We start from the raw sequence: 17,875 nt of genomic DNA, 5'->3' as shown, positions 1-17,875 counted from the left end.
GCACAGCAGACCTCTCCTGTCTTTCCCACTGCTCCCCTCAGCAGTGTATTTCAGTCAATCCACTCGGTCTGTCTCTGGTGAATCCTCTCATCCCCTGCACCTCTGGCCTATACCCCAGTTCTTGTATAAACAAACAAACAAACAAATAAATAAATCATTTTTTAAAAGAAAGTTCAAATTAGAATTTAAATTGGTAAAAATGAAATTGACTTCTATGATTTCCATTAGATTGACTCTCTGTGGAAAAGGATAGAACTTCTATGGGCACATCAAAATGGAAAGGGAGGACAATACCCTAGATTTGGACATGGCCAGGTTACACTGCAGTGCCAAATAAAAATAAAGGACAGTTGTGCATGTTATCTTCATGACAGAGACATGGAGATAACATGGTATCAAGAAGTCCAAATATTTAGGATGTGAGGTTGAGAGAGACAAATTTAACTCTCCAACTTTGGGTCAGCAAGAAATGCTTAGAAAGAGGCATGCCAGAGGCCAGCTCTGACTACATCTGAGACAGATATTTATCACCACTGATAAATATAGATTTCTTCATACTGTTGATTAGGATCCATTCAAAGTATCTAGGTAATTCTGCTCCTTGTCTGGAGCAGTGGAGACAAGCAAGAATAAATTTGTGTGTTTGTGTGTGTGTGTTGTGTATGGTGTGTACAAGTATATATATTATGTCTATATGTCTATCTGCCTCTGACTATATCTTATAGGGGAGATTATACCTAAAGAAAATGTAAGTGTGGAGAAGGGAATATTGTTTGAACATTTTATATTGGACTTTTTTGCAGAATTGTGGAATTGTAGAAAATCATTTTGAAATAAAAAAAAATGATTTTTAAACTCTAGATCAGGAAAAAATGATGAACTTCACTTCCTAATCTAGACACCCTCTGTGTGGATGTTTCTCCAACTTTAGCACCTAAAATTATTTGCAGTAGTGAGAAAGATATTTCTTTATATGTCTGACAAGATGGTGGCAGAGTGAAGACATCAGGCTCACCTCCTCCGTATACTCACAACTAATTTGCTGCAGAAGAAAGTCAATAACCACTGAAAGATAGACAACTACAGTGCACATCAAGAGCAACAACACATTGGAAAGGGGTAGGAAGAAATTTTAATTGATCTATGCTTATGGTGATACTTGTGCATTACTACCTACAAAAGGGGTAGTTGCTGTACTGAACACCTCTACCAGCTGTGGTGGGGACACATACCCACATGGAAAACTTTGGAGACCCAAAACTGCGCTGCATAAGAGTACACAGAATTGTCATTCAGGAGAGAGGGTGCACTATCAGTTAATGATAGAAACAAGAGCGATGGTCTTGTTGTGCAGCGCGATGGTCACTGGCTTGAACCTGAAGCTCCCCAAATACAGACCAGATGAGCCCAAACTGGTCATGAGAACCAGGTCAGATCACCTTTATCTCATAGAAGTTGCTCCTACTTGCAGCCCAAGGTTGAGTTATTCAAAACTGCTGCCAACTCCTTTGCCTCACCACCAAGACTAAAATTGAGATAACAATTGGCCATTTCACTAAACAGAGATTAAGCATCTGTTAGCAACAGGAGCAAACACTTTATGGTAAAGTACAAACTCTCCTGCTGTTAGTGGGAATTTCCAGCCTCTGTGGAAAATCGCATGGGGGTTTCTCAGAATATTAAAAATAGATTTAGCACATGACCCAGGAATCCTTCTTCTAGGTATCTACACAAATAATATTAAAATACTAATTAAAAGGATATATGCACTCTATTTTCATTATAACACATTTATAGTAGCCACAATATGGGAACATAAGTGCCCAATGACAGATGAGTAGATAAAGAATATGTCATATATATACACAACATAATACTACTCAAAGATCCAAGAAGATAACACCTTGCTATTTGCAACAATGTGGGTGGAACTAGAGTGGATTATGTTAAGTGGAATTAGTCAGAAAGAGAATAAGAAATACTGGAGGATTTCACTCGCATGTTTTATATAAACAAGACAAAAGAACAGACAAAACTAAACTAAAATAAACCCTAAAAACGGGAGTATAGAACAGAGGTTGGCAAAGGGGGATGGAAGGGCAGGAAACCAAGTGGGGAGGGATAGGGTACGGTGGAGGGTTACAGGTATCTTGGTAGAGCGGGTGGTGTGATAACATACATCTGAAGAAGTTTGAACTTATACCTCTGAATCATATACATTGTTTTAAACCAATGTTACCTCAATAAAAAATAATAAAATAAAAATAAATTTAAATCTTATGAGATGTAATGTGTCCTGTGATTAAACACTTCTGGTGATGGAGAACTTGGATAACTCATTATTCGTGAAGCCTTTAATTTGGACACTTATGGTTACAAAATTTTTCCTTTTTGTCCTGGTAGTGCCTTATTAAGATATATAAAAATGAATTTTTTATTGAGAAATGCTACAAAATATTGCTGCTAACAATTCTATGAAGTCCAAAAAGATTTGAACCTAGCCAAATGAAATATATGCTCTTCATTATATTGCAACTGTTTTATCAAGCTCTTAATCATGGGATGACAAACACCAAAATCAAAACCACATCTTAACATTCGAATAATATCCATCCATGAAAAGGAATGAATTACTGATAAATGTCCCAATGTGGATGAAACATGAAAATATTATTCTATGTGAAAGAAATCAGATACAAAAGTTCACACATTGTATTATAAGTCTAGAGACAATGTCCAGAATGGTAGATCTAATAGAGGCAGAGTAGACTAGTGGTTGCCTGTGGATGGGTGGTGAGGGAATGGAGAATAGCTGTAATGTTTTTGGGTAATGGAAAGCAATCTGAAATTACATAATAGTGATGGTTGTACAACCTAGAAACTGCTGGAATGTATACCTTAAATAGATGAATTTTATGGAACAGTCATGCATTGCTTAATAATAGGAACAAATTCTGATGCACCATTAGGTGATTTTGTCATTGTGCAAACATGATAAGGTATAATTATACAAGCCTAGCTACTATAGCCAACTATATGCTCAGGTAATAAGTTCTAGCCTGTCAGGATCACTGTCCTATATTTGTCTGTCACTGAAGGAGATGCTATTGAGTAATGTGTGACGATATGCAAATTGTATTGAAGTTTAAAAAACAATCACCATATCTTAGATCACGTATTTTAAGTCAAAAATCATTTTATAGGCATTGTTATCAAAAGAACTCTGAATTGATTAAAATGGTCAAAATGTATACTAACTTTACCTCTATAAAGTTTCGCACTAAAGAATTATGCAGTATGGGATAATGAAAAATTTGACTGAAGATTTTACTAAAATATCTCTCACTATGTTTAAGTTAATCCATTAGAAATCTGACCTTTCTATATTATAGACAAAGGTAGATTTATTTCATGTTATTTATGCTGTCACTTACTACACGTTAGGGAATTTAAACCCACATGTGGTTTCTTCAGAGGAAAACTGACAATTTAAAGCTTTACTATAGTCTGATTCAAATATCTCAAGTCTTCTTGTTTCACATAAAACATGTGGATTGTATTCCATTTATTTGAAACGCTGCTTTTCAAATGACAATCACACATCCTACAAAATTTGAAGCAGAGTTTATCTGATAGCAGGTTAATATTAAATAAAGGATACTACATAAACAGAACATATATATGTTGACTTCTTCAGATCATAATATATTGCAATATACTTCAAATTATAACGTGTATGAAATATCATTTTTCTATGGATAGGAATGAAGAACTCCAAATTTGAAAAGGAAACTATTTGCCATTACATCTTCCCATTAAGATAAATGAAATATTATTGTATATTTTAAAATAAGAATAAAGTCTCTGTCACATAATGGTTTTCAATTTGTATATTTTTTAATGTGTTGGAGACTGTGCATGTCTCAACAGCTGAAGCTGCAGGGATTGTATGTAAATATTGTTTTTTTAGAGTAAGCCCAATGATAAAATCCTGCATACAGATAGCTTTTTGAAGGTTTGCTAAATAAGTTGCTTGCATTACTTAATTCTCCGCCTCAAAGTTTTTTTTTTTTTCATGTTAGTATATTGAATCACCAAATGGCTGAAATTTATAATGTAATTATTGCATAGATTTCAATGAGAATTATCCACATAATTTATTATTCAGACATAATGTGAAAACATATGTAACACTCACAGTTGTAACCAGGTGCAATACGGTGCTGAGCTTCAAGGCTAGCCAAAGTGATATGAAAAATGATGTGGAGCAATAGGAAGGAGAGACTGGTGAAGCACAGAGACTTTAATAAGCGTCCCGTATGACCTAGAGGATAAAAAACACAGAGATTGTGAGGGAATGCAAGATGAAATCCTCATTCTGGCTTAGCATAGTTCCAATTAGATCATGTTTCTATACAGTTATGTAGACTGATCAAAAGTACAAAGTGTAAAAATTACTCTATCAATCTAAAGTTAAAAGTTTCTCACTTTGTGAAATTACACCATTATCAATGATTAAAAGTTCAATGTAAAATAAAGATGCTTTTCTATTTATCATATGATATGTTACCAAAAATAGAACCACAAAAACCCTGGGCCTGGAAATTTTTACAAGGGAGTTCTGTTAACTTTGAAGGAACAGATAATCCTTATTTTATAAAAAGTAGTTCCAGAAAGTAATAAAAAAAGGAAGTTGCCTAAAACATTTTACAAAGTTAGAGTAACTTTCATTTCAAAATTAAATAAGGGCAGAAAAGAAAAGAATTGGAAATTCTAAGTCCGTTTTACTTATAAACAGACAGAAATTATTAAAAAATATATTTTCTAACCAACTGAAATAGCATGGTGTAACATAATACATCAATATAAACTAGGGTTCATTGAAAAAGAGCAAGAATGTACTAAGATTAACAAATCTGTAAGTGTAAGCCATTCACTAGTGGGCTCATGTCATGAATTTCTCAGTAGATACAGGAATGGACATATTTATTTACTCTAATTTGTTAATATTTTGACTAATATGATGATAAAGCTTTTCTGTGAATTGAATAGTAAATTGCTTCAACTTTCTTCACCCAGAGATGGAGAGGACCAGGGATATAAATAAACTCAGCTGGAATACTACCATTCTGGTCCCTGGTTTGTCACTGGTCATGCAACTTTGGGGAACTGATAAGCACCAAGGTATTTGAAACCTTAACTTTTTTAATGTAAACATATTTTATTTATGTGACAAATATTTATAAGATAAATATATGGCATAATTGTGTATCTATATACTTGTAAGTGTTTTAAATTTATATAATTATAAACATTTAACTTAAATATACGTATATATTTATGATGTCTGTGGTTTTATATTTAAATAAACATGTGTAAAAACACAAAAATCTTTTAGCTCTAACTAGAAATTACAATGCCTTATTTCAACATAAAATCCTATGCTAGTGGTAAGAAAATTACATAATATTGACTAAATGACTTGATTACTTATCTGATGTCAGGAGAGAAAAAGAGCTCACTTAAAATATTGATATAAAATAATTTGAATATCTCTCAAGTTCTTATTCAACAAAACCATATGGAAGAGAGAAACTTCTCAACAGCCCAGAAGTTTCCATAAAACCTGTGCAATATTTTGGCCCTCCCTGGTGGCACAAGGGATTAAGCACCACACTATGAAGCTGTCTGCAGCCTGTGCAGCACGAGTTTGATCCCCAGACGGCCAGTGAGCTATCCACATGGCACAGCAGACCTCTCCTTTCTTGCCCACTGCTCCCCTCAGCAGTGTAGTTCAGTCAGTCTGCCTGTTCTGCTCCCCACTCTGTCTCTGGTGAACCCTCTCACAGCCCCCAACCCTGCATCTCTGGCCTGTACTCCAGCTCTTGTATGCATAAATAAATAAACCTAAATAAATAAACAAATAAATAAATAAATAAAACCTGTGCAATATTTATCTGTACGGCCAAACTATAGGATGAGAAACCACACGCCTCATATCTAACTCTTCTTCAGTCACCCTCTTGGCCACCGCCAGTGCCAATCCATCCAGGAGTAATTGCCTCTGTGGTTCTCCTACATTGGCTCATTGGCTCTTACCATGCTGCGAACTCAGGGCATTTGTTCATTTGTTCTTTTGTTTTCAGTACTAACTTGAAAGTCTTGGTGCATGCAGCTGACAGGGCCCCTGGGCAGAGGGGCCCATACATTTCTCAGGTAAAATGTGCAGTTGCCATAAAAATGAAACTGGAAGGTCCAAAATGTTATCAACATAAAATGAAACATATCATTTCATTCTTTATATTTGCCTAACTTTTACATAGATCATATTGGCATGTAGTCATTTAAATAAAAACATAGCTTAAATGAAACAAAATAATGAAATGTTCAAAATAAATGGAAGCAGAAGGCAAGTGAATTAGTCTTAATTCACTTGTTCTACTGTGGTTTTTATGCTTTCATTGAGGACAACTAAGGATTGATACGCAGAGATAGACAGCAAATAGTGTATAATGTCATATAAACGATTAGGTTTTATTTGTCAAGTGTTACCTTATAGTAGTAATTTCAGACAACTAAAGGATCTCACCTAGGACTGATAAATAGGTGAATAGACAGATAGATGACAGATAGATGGCAGATATATAGATTGATGCTGAAGGTGATATTTTGAGGTAAAATTCACATAATATAAAATTATATGTTAAAGTATCCACTTTAGTAACATTCAGTATATTTATAATGCTGCACATCCATTGCTCTACTTCCAAAACATCTCCATCACTCCAAAGCACCCATTAAGTACTTACTCTATTCCTCTCTTCCTTACCCCTGGCAACCACAAATCAGCTTTCTGTCTCTATTGATATTTAATGTAAATGTTATCATACAATATGTGGCCTTTTGGGTCTGACTTCTTTTCACTTAGCATTTCACTCATGGCTCATTCATAATGTAGTATATGTTAGTTCTTAATTCTTTTCTGGATGGATATTATTCCATTGTGAATATGAACATTTGTTCATCTATACATCTATTGATGGCTATTTAAGTTGTATAAACCTTTTGGGTAATGTGAATAGTGCTGGCATAAGCATGTGTGGACATATATTTTTAGAATACTTTTATTCAATTAGTTTATGTACATGCCTAGCAGTGAAATTGCTGGACCATATGTTAATTATATATTTAGTCTTTTGAGAAGCAGCCAAACGATTTTCCATAGCTGGTGAACCACTTGATATTCCTGTCACAGCCCTATCAAGGGCTCCGATTTCTCTACATCTTGGTCAGTACATCTTATTTTCTAGTTTTTCATAATTATTTATTATTATTATTATTATTATTATTATTTCTTTTTAAAAATTGTTTTAGTTATTTTTACATAGAAGAACTGGGGTGCAGGCCAGAGGTGCAGGGTGGGGGTGAGAAGATTCACCAGAGACAGAGTAGGGAGCAGAACAGGCCAATCTACTGAAACACACTGCTGAGAGGAGCAGCGGGCGAGTCAGGAGAGGTCTGCTGCACCATGGAGGTCACCTCCCTGGCCAGGGATCAGACTCAGGCTGTGACTGTGGGTGGTCGCAGTGGTAGCCTTAAGACTTAAACCATGCCACCAGGGAGGCCCTAATTGTTATTTATTATTATAATAGTCATGTTAATTGTGTTAGATGATGTCTGGTGGTTCTGATCTGCATTTCCCTAATGATTAACAGTGTTGAGCATCTTTTCCTGTGCTTGATGGCCATGTGCATATCTTCTTTGGAGAAGACACTCAATTTTCTTTTATTGGTCTATATTCTACTTAATGGAAATACCACACTCTTTTCATTACTATAGCTTTGTAGTAAGTGTTAATGAATTATGAATCGTGCAATTTTTTTTTATCCTTTTTCAATATTGTTTTGGTTATTTGAGATCCATTGAAATTCTATGTGAACTTAAGGATCAGATTTTTTTTTTTTCCCTATAAAATAGGCCAGCAGAAATTTGAAAGGAATTAAACTGCATTTTTAGAATTGGGGGAATAACAATTTTAAGTCTTCCAATCTATAAATATAGGTTGTCTTTTTACTTACTTAAGAGGTCTTTTTTTCAGAATTTTAATTATTTTCAGTATGCAGATCATTCACTTTCTTGGTTAAATTTATTACAAGATATATTATTAATTTCAGTGACATTATCAATGTAATAGTCTTCCTAACTTCCTGTACAGAGAAATCATTGCCTGTGTACAAGAAATATAACTGATTTTTGTGTGTTGATCTTGTATCCTGCAGCTTTGTTGAATTCATTTATAGTTCTAGTAGCATTTCTATGATTTGTTTTTAATTTTCTCTATATATGGACATGCCATTTGCAGGTAAGGGTAGATTTACTTTTTCCTTTCCATTTAGTGTCTTTTGTTTTTCTCTATACATTTCTCTGGACTAAGTACTTGGTGATAACGTAGAATAGCAGTGATTAAAGCAGATGCATTCATTTGCTAGAGCTGCCATAATTGGATAGTTCACACCACAGAAGTCAATTCTCTCACAGCTCTGGATGTAGATGTCAAATACTACAGTGTTTGCAGCGTCGTTCCTCCTTAGACCTTTCTCCTTGGTTTACAGATAGCGGCACTTCTCCATGTCCCCACCACTCTTTTCTCTGTGTTCAGGGATCCCAGTTATCTCTTTGTATGTCCAATTTCTCTCTTTTTATACAACCAGACTGATTGGAATAAGATCAACTCTAATGGCATCACTTTTACTTGATCAATTATTAAAAGCCTTATCTCTAAATACATTCTGAGATTTTGGAGGTTAGGGCATCAACAAATGAATATGGGATGGAACACAATTCAGCCCATTACTCAATAAAAACAGACATCCTAACACAGGAAAAGCTCTCAGATTTTCATCACTGAATATGATGCTAGATTTAGGTTTCCCATACATTGGGAAACCTATCATATTGAAATAGTTTTTTCCTGTTCCATAGTTTTCTGAGTGTTTTTTTATGATGAAAACTGTGGTGGATTTTTGTCAAATGCAATTTCTGTGTCAATTGAGATGATCATGTGTTTTCTGCCTTTTTGTTCTACTCGTAAGGTTTATTACATTGATTTTCTTATGTTGAACCATCTTTGCGTGGGAATAAATGCCACTTGGTCACCTCTAATCCTTTTAGTGTGATGTTGGATTCAATTTGCTAGTTTTTTTTTTTTTCTTTTGAGGACCTCTGTATCTACATGCATAAATGATAGCTGCTTTTTATCCCTTCTGTTGTCTTTGGCTTTTTTGGCAGGGTAATACTAGTCTCGTAGAGTTAAGTTGGGAAGTGTTCCCTGCTCTACTATTTTTTTTTTTGAAAAGTTAAAGAAGCATTAGAATTAATCTTTCTTTAAATATTTGGTAGAATTCACCTATGAAACCATCTTGTTCTGAGCTTTTTCTTATTAGAAGGATTTTTCACTTTTGCTTTTGTTTATATTGTGGTAACACTGGCTTACAAAAGTATATATGCATTAGGAGTACAGGTTCATACCTCTTCAAATGTATATTACCGCAGCACGCCCACCACTGAAGGTCAAATATCCTGCTCCACAATTCATGGGAACCTCTGTACCTTTTGTTCCCTCCCCCACCATCTCCCTCTTTTAACTTTATAAAAATTCCAAGAGTTTGTTTTGTTTTCTGCTTCTTTGCTTTTTTTCTTTCTTAAAATGTATTTTATATATCGGTGCAATTATCTGCTATTTGTCTTTCTCCTTCTGACTTATTTTGCTTAGCATAATCCCTTCCAGTTCCCTCCATGTTGCTACAAATGGCAATATGTTTTGATAACTGAGTAATATTCCAGTGTGTGTGTATGAATGCACATTATATATGCATACATATGTATGTGTATGTGCATATATGTATACCTATGTGTGTATATATGTGTATAAATATATATATATATATATGCCATTTCATCTTGATCCATTTATATGTTTTGGGGCATTTAGCTTGTTTCCATATCTTGGTCATTATGAAAAGTGCTGTGATGAATATGGTAGTGCAAGTTTCATAATCTCAGTTCCATATGTGTTGTAACAAATGTCAAGATTTCATATTTCTTGAAAGTTGAACAATATTCCATGCATATAGATACCACATCTTCTTAATCCAATCATCTATTGTTATGACTTTAAGTGCTCTCTATAATGGCTTTTGTGAATAGTGCTACAATGAACATAGAAATGCATAAACCCCTTTGAATTAATGTTTTCATATTTTTCAGATAGATATTAAGAATGGAATTGCTGGACTGTGTGGTAAATCCACTTTTTTTTTTTTTTAGGATTTATTTATTTATTTGTATAAGCACTGGGTATTGTCAGAAGCACATGAGAGAATTCACCAGAACCAGAGCAGGGAATAGAACAGGCAGACTGACGAAATACACTGCGGTGAGGAGCAGCAGGCGCGGCGGGAGAGGTCTGCATGCCATGTGGGACCCTCGCCAGCGGCTGGGGATTGAACCAGCGCTGCAGAGGCTGTGGGCAGCTTTGTAGCACAGCACTCAACCGCTGCGCCACCAGGGGAGGCCCAAATCCACTTTTAATATTTTCAGAAAATCCCATATTGTTTTTCAGAGTATGGGCCAGAATATATGCCCATCAACAGTATACAAGGTTTACATTGTCTCTACTTCCTCACTACCTCACTAATACTTGTTCTTGAGGACCTCACAGGTGTAAGGTGATATCTCATTGTGATTTGATTTGCGTTTCCCTGATGACAAGTGATGAAGGGCAGTTTTTTCATTGACTATTGGTCATATGTATGTCTTCTTTTGGCAAAGTATTTTTTCAGATCATCTGTCTCTTTCCATTTTTTGTTTGTTTGTTTGTTTGTTTTAAAGATTTATTTGTTTATGCATACAAGAACTGGGGTACAGGCCAGAAGTGTGGGGTGGGGTGGTGTTGAGCGGATTCACCAGAGACAGAGTAGGGAACAGACAGGTAGGCTGACTGAAATAAACTGCTGAGGGGAGCAGTGGGCAAGGTAGGAGAGGTCTGCTGTGCCATGTGGGTTGCTCCCTGGCCAGCCAGGGATGGAACTCATGCTGCAGTGGCTGTGGATTGCTTCATTGGTTGGGTCTTAACCCCTTGCTCCCCCAGGGAAGCCCATCTGTCTTTTTTGACTGGATTTTTTGTTGCGGTTGAGTTATACTGGTTCTTTATAAATCTTGGATATTAACCCCTTGTTGGATGATGTGCAAATATTTTTCCCATTCATTAGGATGAATTTTAATTTTAATAGTTTCTTTTGCCATGCAGAAACTTTTGGTACATGTAATTCCATTTATTTATTTTTATTTCTGTTTTCCTTGCCATTGGAGTTGGAGTAGAGTCCCCCAAAACACTACTGAGGACAATGTCATGGAGGGTGTTTTCTGTTTTCTTCTATGTATTTTATAGTTTCTTTCTCCATTGTGTGTTCTTGACTCTTTTCATTGTAAGTTAATTGTCCATACAAGTGTGCACTTACTTTTAGGCTCTTAATTCTACTCCATTGATCTGTGTGTCTATTTTTATCCCAATATCATACTGTTTATAGCATTATTATATAGTATGATGTCAGGGAGTGTAATACCGCCATTACTTTTCTCTTCAAGATTGCTTTGGGCTATTTAGGAGTTTGTGAAATTCTAGAAGAATTTCAGCAGTATTGTTCTATTTATTGAAGAAAGCCACAGGAATTTTTATAATTGCATTATATCTGTATATTAGTATCACAAATTGACCATTTAACAATGTTAATTCTTCTAATCCATGAGCAAGGATATCTTTCCATTTCTTTGAGTCCCCTTCTATTTCTTTTTTTTCTCATTGTGTTACTTTTTATTGATGCAACATTGGTTTAGAACACTCTATATGACTCAAGGTACAGACTGACACCACTGTTCCTTTTATTTTAACAATGCCTTATAGTTATTGTTGCACATGCCTTTCATCTTCTTTGGTATGTTTATCCTTATTCCCTTTGTGTCTTATGTCTTATATATTTTTTTATTTCTTCTATTTTTATTTATTTATTTATTTATATTTATTTATTTTTAAAGATTCATTTATTTATATATACAAGAGCTGGGGTATAGGTCAGATTTGTGGGGTGAGAGGATTCACTGGAGCAGAGTGGGGAACAGAACAGGCAGACTGATGAAATACACTGCTGACGGGAACAGTGGGCGAGACAGGAGAGGTCTGCCGCGCCATGTGCGACCCTCGCCAGCCAGCTGGGATTGAACTGGCCCTGCAGAGGCTGTGGACATTTTCATACCCCAGTGCTGAACCACCTGCACCACCAGGGGAGGCCCTATTTCTTCTATTCTTTTGTGTTTGCTTATAGTATATGATAGTGACTTCTGTCATTTTATCTTGCATTTAAAAAAATATTTTCTTAATTACTCTATGTATTATGTTTATTATTCTACATAACAATCTAGTTTGAAATGATAACAACTTAACTTCATTATCATATCAAAACTTTGCTTCCATATTTCATCCCCATTGTTTTTGTTGTCCTTGCTATTAAGGATAATTTATGTCTTTATATGTTGCATGCCTATTAGGATAGTCATATAATTGTGCTTTATGTATTGTCTTTAATATGCAGGAATTAAAATGAGAAGTAATAAATCAATGATACAGTGTAGGGTAAATGGTTTGGTAAATGGTTTTCAGGCTTTTCTGCCCTCCCACCGTTAGGGATGCCCTGTCTGATGGGGCACCTGCAGTTGTTATATTGTTGATTGTTCTCTTGTTTACTTCTGTGGGCCATGGGAGGAGTATTGAGATAGTCACCAAGAGAAGCAGAGGCAAGGGAAGAGGCAGGAGAGAGAAGGGGAGAAAGAAGGCCAGAGAAGCCCACAGGGAAGACTTGCTTGGGGCTTGGAGACCTGACGGCCTCCTGGCCCCCCCCACCCGGCACCCCTACCTGCCATGTACCTGGTTGCTGCACTGCATGTGAAGTTCTATAAAAGACTATGAAACCTACTGAGGGTTCCAGGACTCTCCTTTACCCGGTCTGCTCGGATCATAGAAAACCTGCTCTGTGCCCATCCTGGCACTACATACTGTAAGACTGCATTTAATATTTACCTGTTCAGTTACTTGTATTGGTGTTATTTATTTCCTTGAGTTATTAGCTACTGTCTTTAATATCTTTTCATTTCAACCTGAAGTGTTCCTTGTAGTATTTCCTTCAGGGCAGTCCAACTAGTAACAAATTCCCACAACTTTTATCTGGGAATTTCTTAAATTATCCTTTGTTTATGAAGGATGATTTTACCTGATATAAAACTCTTAACAGGTTTGTTTTGTTTGTTTTTCAAGCTTCACAAGTTTTTTTTTTTTTTTTTAAGATTTATTTATTTATTTGTACAAGCACTGGGTACAGTCAGAAGCACGGGAGGGTGAGAGAATTCACCAGAGCCAGAGGGGAGAGCAGAGCAGGCAGACTGATGAAGTACACTGCTGAGGGGAGCAGAAGGCAGCAGGAGAGGTCTGCATGCCATATGGGACCCTCACCAGGAGCTGGGGATTGAACCGGCGCTACAGAGGCTGCGGGCAGCTTCGCAACCCAGTGCTCAACCGCTGCGCCACCAGGGAAGGCCCCAAGCTTCACAAGTTTTTTCATCAGTTTTTTCTTCAACAATTTTCTTCTCACCGTCTTATTTTCTCCTCTCTTTCTTGGACCCAAAGTATGTTGATAGGACTGATGATGAAATAGAATACTCTAAGGCTCTGTAAATTTCTTTTTCCTTTTCTTTTCTTTGTGCTTTTAGACAAGGTGATTTTAATTGACCTATTTGCCAGTTCATTGATTTTTCTGCCTTCTTAAAACTGCCACAAAAATCCTTTTAAGGGTTTTTTAATTTCAATTATTATACACTTCAGAATGTGTTTACCTTTAAAATTCCCATATCTTTATTAATTTTCTCTACTTGTTAAAACAACATTCACATTTTCTTTAGCTCTTTTTCCATGGCTCCTTTAGTTCTTTGAAGATATTCAAGACAGTAATTAAAAGTATCTGCCTAGTAAGTTCGTTGTGTTTTCTCAGCAACATTTTCTGCAAATAAGTCATATTATCTAGTTTCTTTGCATGTTTTATAATTTTATGCTGAAAACTAAATATTTTTAGTATTACAATGTTGGTAACTCCCAAATTTCCGTGAATCGTTTAATCCAATTACAATCATTTGCAACAGGCAGCTATAAATTTTTCATTTGCATTACATAATTATTTTTAGAATTCATTTATTTATCTTTTACATCATTTTTCCTTTTTTTTATAATGTTTGCTTTCTTTTCTCAGGTGTAGTTCCCATAGAATTCCCACCACCAGTTCACCCGTGAACCATCACCATAGTCTCTTGTGCTCTTCCCACTCTCAATTTAATCCCTCTCCCTCCCCCTTCCTTGCAGAATTTCTCTGATTTATAGTTGTCTGTCTTTTTTTGTTTTGCTTTGTTATTTTTTTATTGTAATTATTTTTCCCCTGATGCCTTATTTTGTTCCCCTATAAGTGAAAACAACTGATATTTTTTCTTTTTCCTTCTGACTTATTTCACTGAGCATAATCCCTTCTAGCTCCATCAATGTTGCTGCGAATGATATTTATCTTTTTTGATTGCTGAATAGTATTCTATTGTGTATATATACCATAGCATCTTGATCCAGTCATCTATTTTTGGGTACTTGGGTTGTTTCCAAGTCTTACCTATTATAAATAGGGCTGCAATAAAAATAGGGGTACATATATTCTTTTGAATTAGTGTCTTTGTGTCCATTGGGTAGATCCCTAGTAGTGGAATTGCTGGGTCATATGGTAAGTCCATTTTTAATAGTCTGAGGAACCACCATACAGCTTTCCATAGTGGTTGGACCAGTTTGCACTCCCACCAGCAATGTAGGAGAGTTCCTTTTTCACCACATCTTCACCAACATTTGTTGTTTTGTTTTTTTAATATGTGCCATTTTTGCTGGTGTAAGGTGGTATCTCATTGTGGTTTTGATTTGCATTTCCCTGATTGTGAGGGATGTTGAACATTTTTTCATATGTCTATCGGCGGCTTGCGTTTCCCCTCTTGTGAAGTGTTTTTATGTTCTTCTGCCCATTTTTTGACTGGAATGTTTCCTCTTTTTTTGTTGAGTTGTTTGAGCATTACATATTTTCTGAGGGAACTCTGCTGCCCCTATCTTCCCTTGACTGAGTTCTGAGTCAGGTGAAACAAGTCAAGTTGCCTTATATTGATATCTTTCAGAAAGTACTGACATAGTAGAAAAGACAAACACAATTCAAGAATAAGGTCTGCTCTGTTTTCTCTAGAACCCAGGACCAGAGTATCACAGTGGGGATATAAACTGCTGTTTTCAATACTACCAAAATGCAGGGGATAGACAAGGAGAAAACGCAAATAAAATGCCAAAACACTACACTGTCACTGTTTTCAAGACTTGCTTATCTTTCTTTAGTGATATGCTAGAATCTTTATCAAATAATTTTATATTCTTTCATACCATTGTCTTAATAATTCTAGTGCATTCTTATTGTATGCTACCTCTAATCTTGTTTAATGGCTAACTTTTAAAAAAATATTGTATTTGTTGATTAAAATATAATTAGCATAAGACATTGTATTGGTTTTAAGTGTACAACATGATTTCACATATACTTAGCAAAATAATTTCCAAAATACAATTAATTACCAGCTATCAACACACATAGATACATTATTGTGTGTGTGTGTGGGGGGGTTAAGAACTTTTAAAATCTACTCTCAACAGTTTTCAGCTGTATACTATGGTAATATTAACTGTAATCATCATTCTGTATATTACATACCCAGAACATATCTTAACAATTGAAAGTATGCACAATCGTTTTTGATTGACTTTACCATTTTCCATCATTGGATTACTTTTATCTTGATTAGCATTTCTGAGGATCTTTTGCTTCTTACTACATTTTATTTATTCATTATTTATTTATTTATTTATTTATTTTAATTAAGTTAACATTGGTCTACTACACTGTATATGATACCATGGTTTAGGATCACACGTCTTCAAATGTGTGTTACCACACCACACCCACTACCAAGGAAGCAAAAGTTCATAATAGTCTATTGGGTCTTCTCCAAATCCTGTTCTCAACTCTTACACCCCCCTTACCTCATTTGAATCTCTGTCCCAATCTCCCCTAATTGAATTACTTAAAATAAGTAAACTGCCTTTATACTTATCTTTTAGACAGTCCACAAAGTAGAACACACATTCACAATTCTTTGAGATTAAGATCTGCTTTGCTCCTTGTGAACCAGAGACTAGAGACCCACACTGGGAATATAGACCATTTTGCCCCTGTCACACTCTGCTTCTACCCTTACCCTTCTTTGCCTTTTTATCTGGGGTTTGTTATTGGTTTATTTCTGTCTGACCCATTGTTTTATTTTTCTATGTTCCACAAATAAGTGAAACAATCCAGCATTTGTCTTTCTCCTTCTGACTTACTTTGTTTAGTATAATCTCCTCCAGTTCCAATATTACTGTCCAAAGTGGTAAGATTTACACTTTTGTTTTAGTAGTTATTGTGTATATATACTACATATTCTTAATGCACTCATTTGTCCTTGTTCACTTAGGTTGTTTCATTGGCTGTTGTAAATGGTGCTATAATAAACAGGTGTGAATATCACTTTGAATTAATGTTTTTGCATTTTTTTAAAGATTTATTTATTAATTTATACAAGCACTGGGTACAGTCAGAAGCACGGGAGGGTGAGAGAACTCACCAGAGCCAGAACGGGGAGCAGAACAGATAGACTGACGAAATACACTGCTGAGGGGAGCATCGGGCGTGGCAGGAGAGGTCTGCGAGCCATGTGGGACCCTCCCAGGTGGCCGGGGATCGAACCGGTACTGCAGAGGCTGTGGGCAGCTTCACAGCCCAGCGCTCAACCACTGCACCACCAGGGGAGGCCCTGTTTTTGCATTCTTTGGGTAGATACCTAGCAGTGTAATTGCTAGATCATATGGCATATATATTTTAATATTTTGAAAAACCTCCATACTGTTTTCCATAAGGTCTGGAAAAGACTACTTTTCCACCAATGGTGTATGAGATTTTCTTTATGTCTATATCTTCACCAGCATTTGTTATTTCTGGTCTTTTCGATATGGCTATTTTCATTGTAATTTTGATTTGCATTTCCCTAATAATAACCATGGTGGACATAGTTCCACGTGTCCATTGGTCATCTGTATGCCTTTGTTGGAAAAGTGTTTATTTAGGTTCTCTGGCTGTTTTTTAGTTACATTGTTTATTTTCTTATTTTTGAATTGTATGTGTTCTTTGTAAATCTTAGATATCAAAGCCTTTTTAGATGTATGAAGTACAAATTTATTTTCCCATTCAGTAGGATTTCTCTTTGTTTTAATGATATTTTATTTCACTGTGCAGAAGTTTTTTAGATTCATGTGGTCCCATATATTTATATTCTCATTTCTCTTGCCTTGGGTATGAATCCACAGAGACATTACTGAGATCAAAATCCTGGGGTGGTTTGGCTATGTTTTTTCCTATGTATTTTATCGTTTCAGGTCTTATATTCAAGTCTTTAATCCATGTTGATTTAATTTTTGAATATCGTGTGAGGAGGTAGTCTAGTTTCATTCTTTCGCATGTAGCTGTCCAGTTTTCCCAAACCATTTGTTGAAGAGAATTGCCTTTTTTCAATGTATACTCCTGACTTTTTTGCCACGGGTTTACTGTCCATATGAATGTGAGTTTATATACAGACTCTCAATTCTAGTCCATTTGTCCACGTGCCTAATTTT

General features: G+C 35.6%; 1 protein-coding gene across 4 annotated transcripts in view; it reads right to left on the bottom strand.

Annotated features, from left to right (window-relative positions):
* Nucleotides 1-17,875, bottom strand: part of PIEZO2 (piezo type mechanosensitive ion channel component 2) — a gene marked incomplete at both ends in the record, with an annotated part of 483,404 nt that overhangs the window by 308,687 nt on the left and 156,842 nt on the right. For all 4 annotated transcript variants that reach the window (XM_084251721.1, XM_084251720.1, XM_084251722.1 and 1 more), the window contains one exon: nucleotides 4,199-4,324. In XM_084251721.1, the coding sequence (XP_084107847.1) occupies nucleotides 4,199-4,324 (126 nt within the window). The remainder of the gene's footprint in view (nucleotides 1-4,198; nucleotides 4,325-17,875) is intronic.

Source organism: Talpa europaea (assembly GCF_964194135.1).
Source record: "Talpa europaea genome assembly, chromosome: 13".
NCBI lineage: Eukaryota > Metazoa > Chordata > Mammalia > Eulipotyphla > Talpidae > Talpa > Talpa europaea.
The sequence above is the reverse complement of the archived record's forward strand: the minus strand, read 5'-3'. Positions and strand labels throughout refer to the sequence as shown.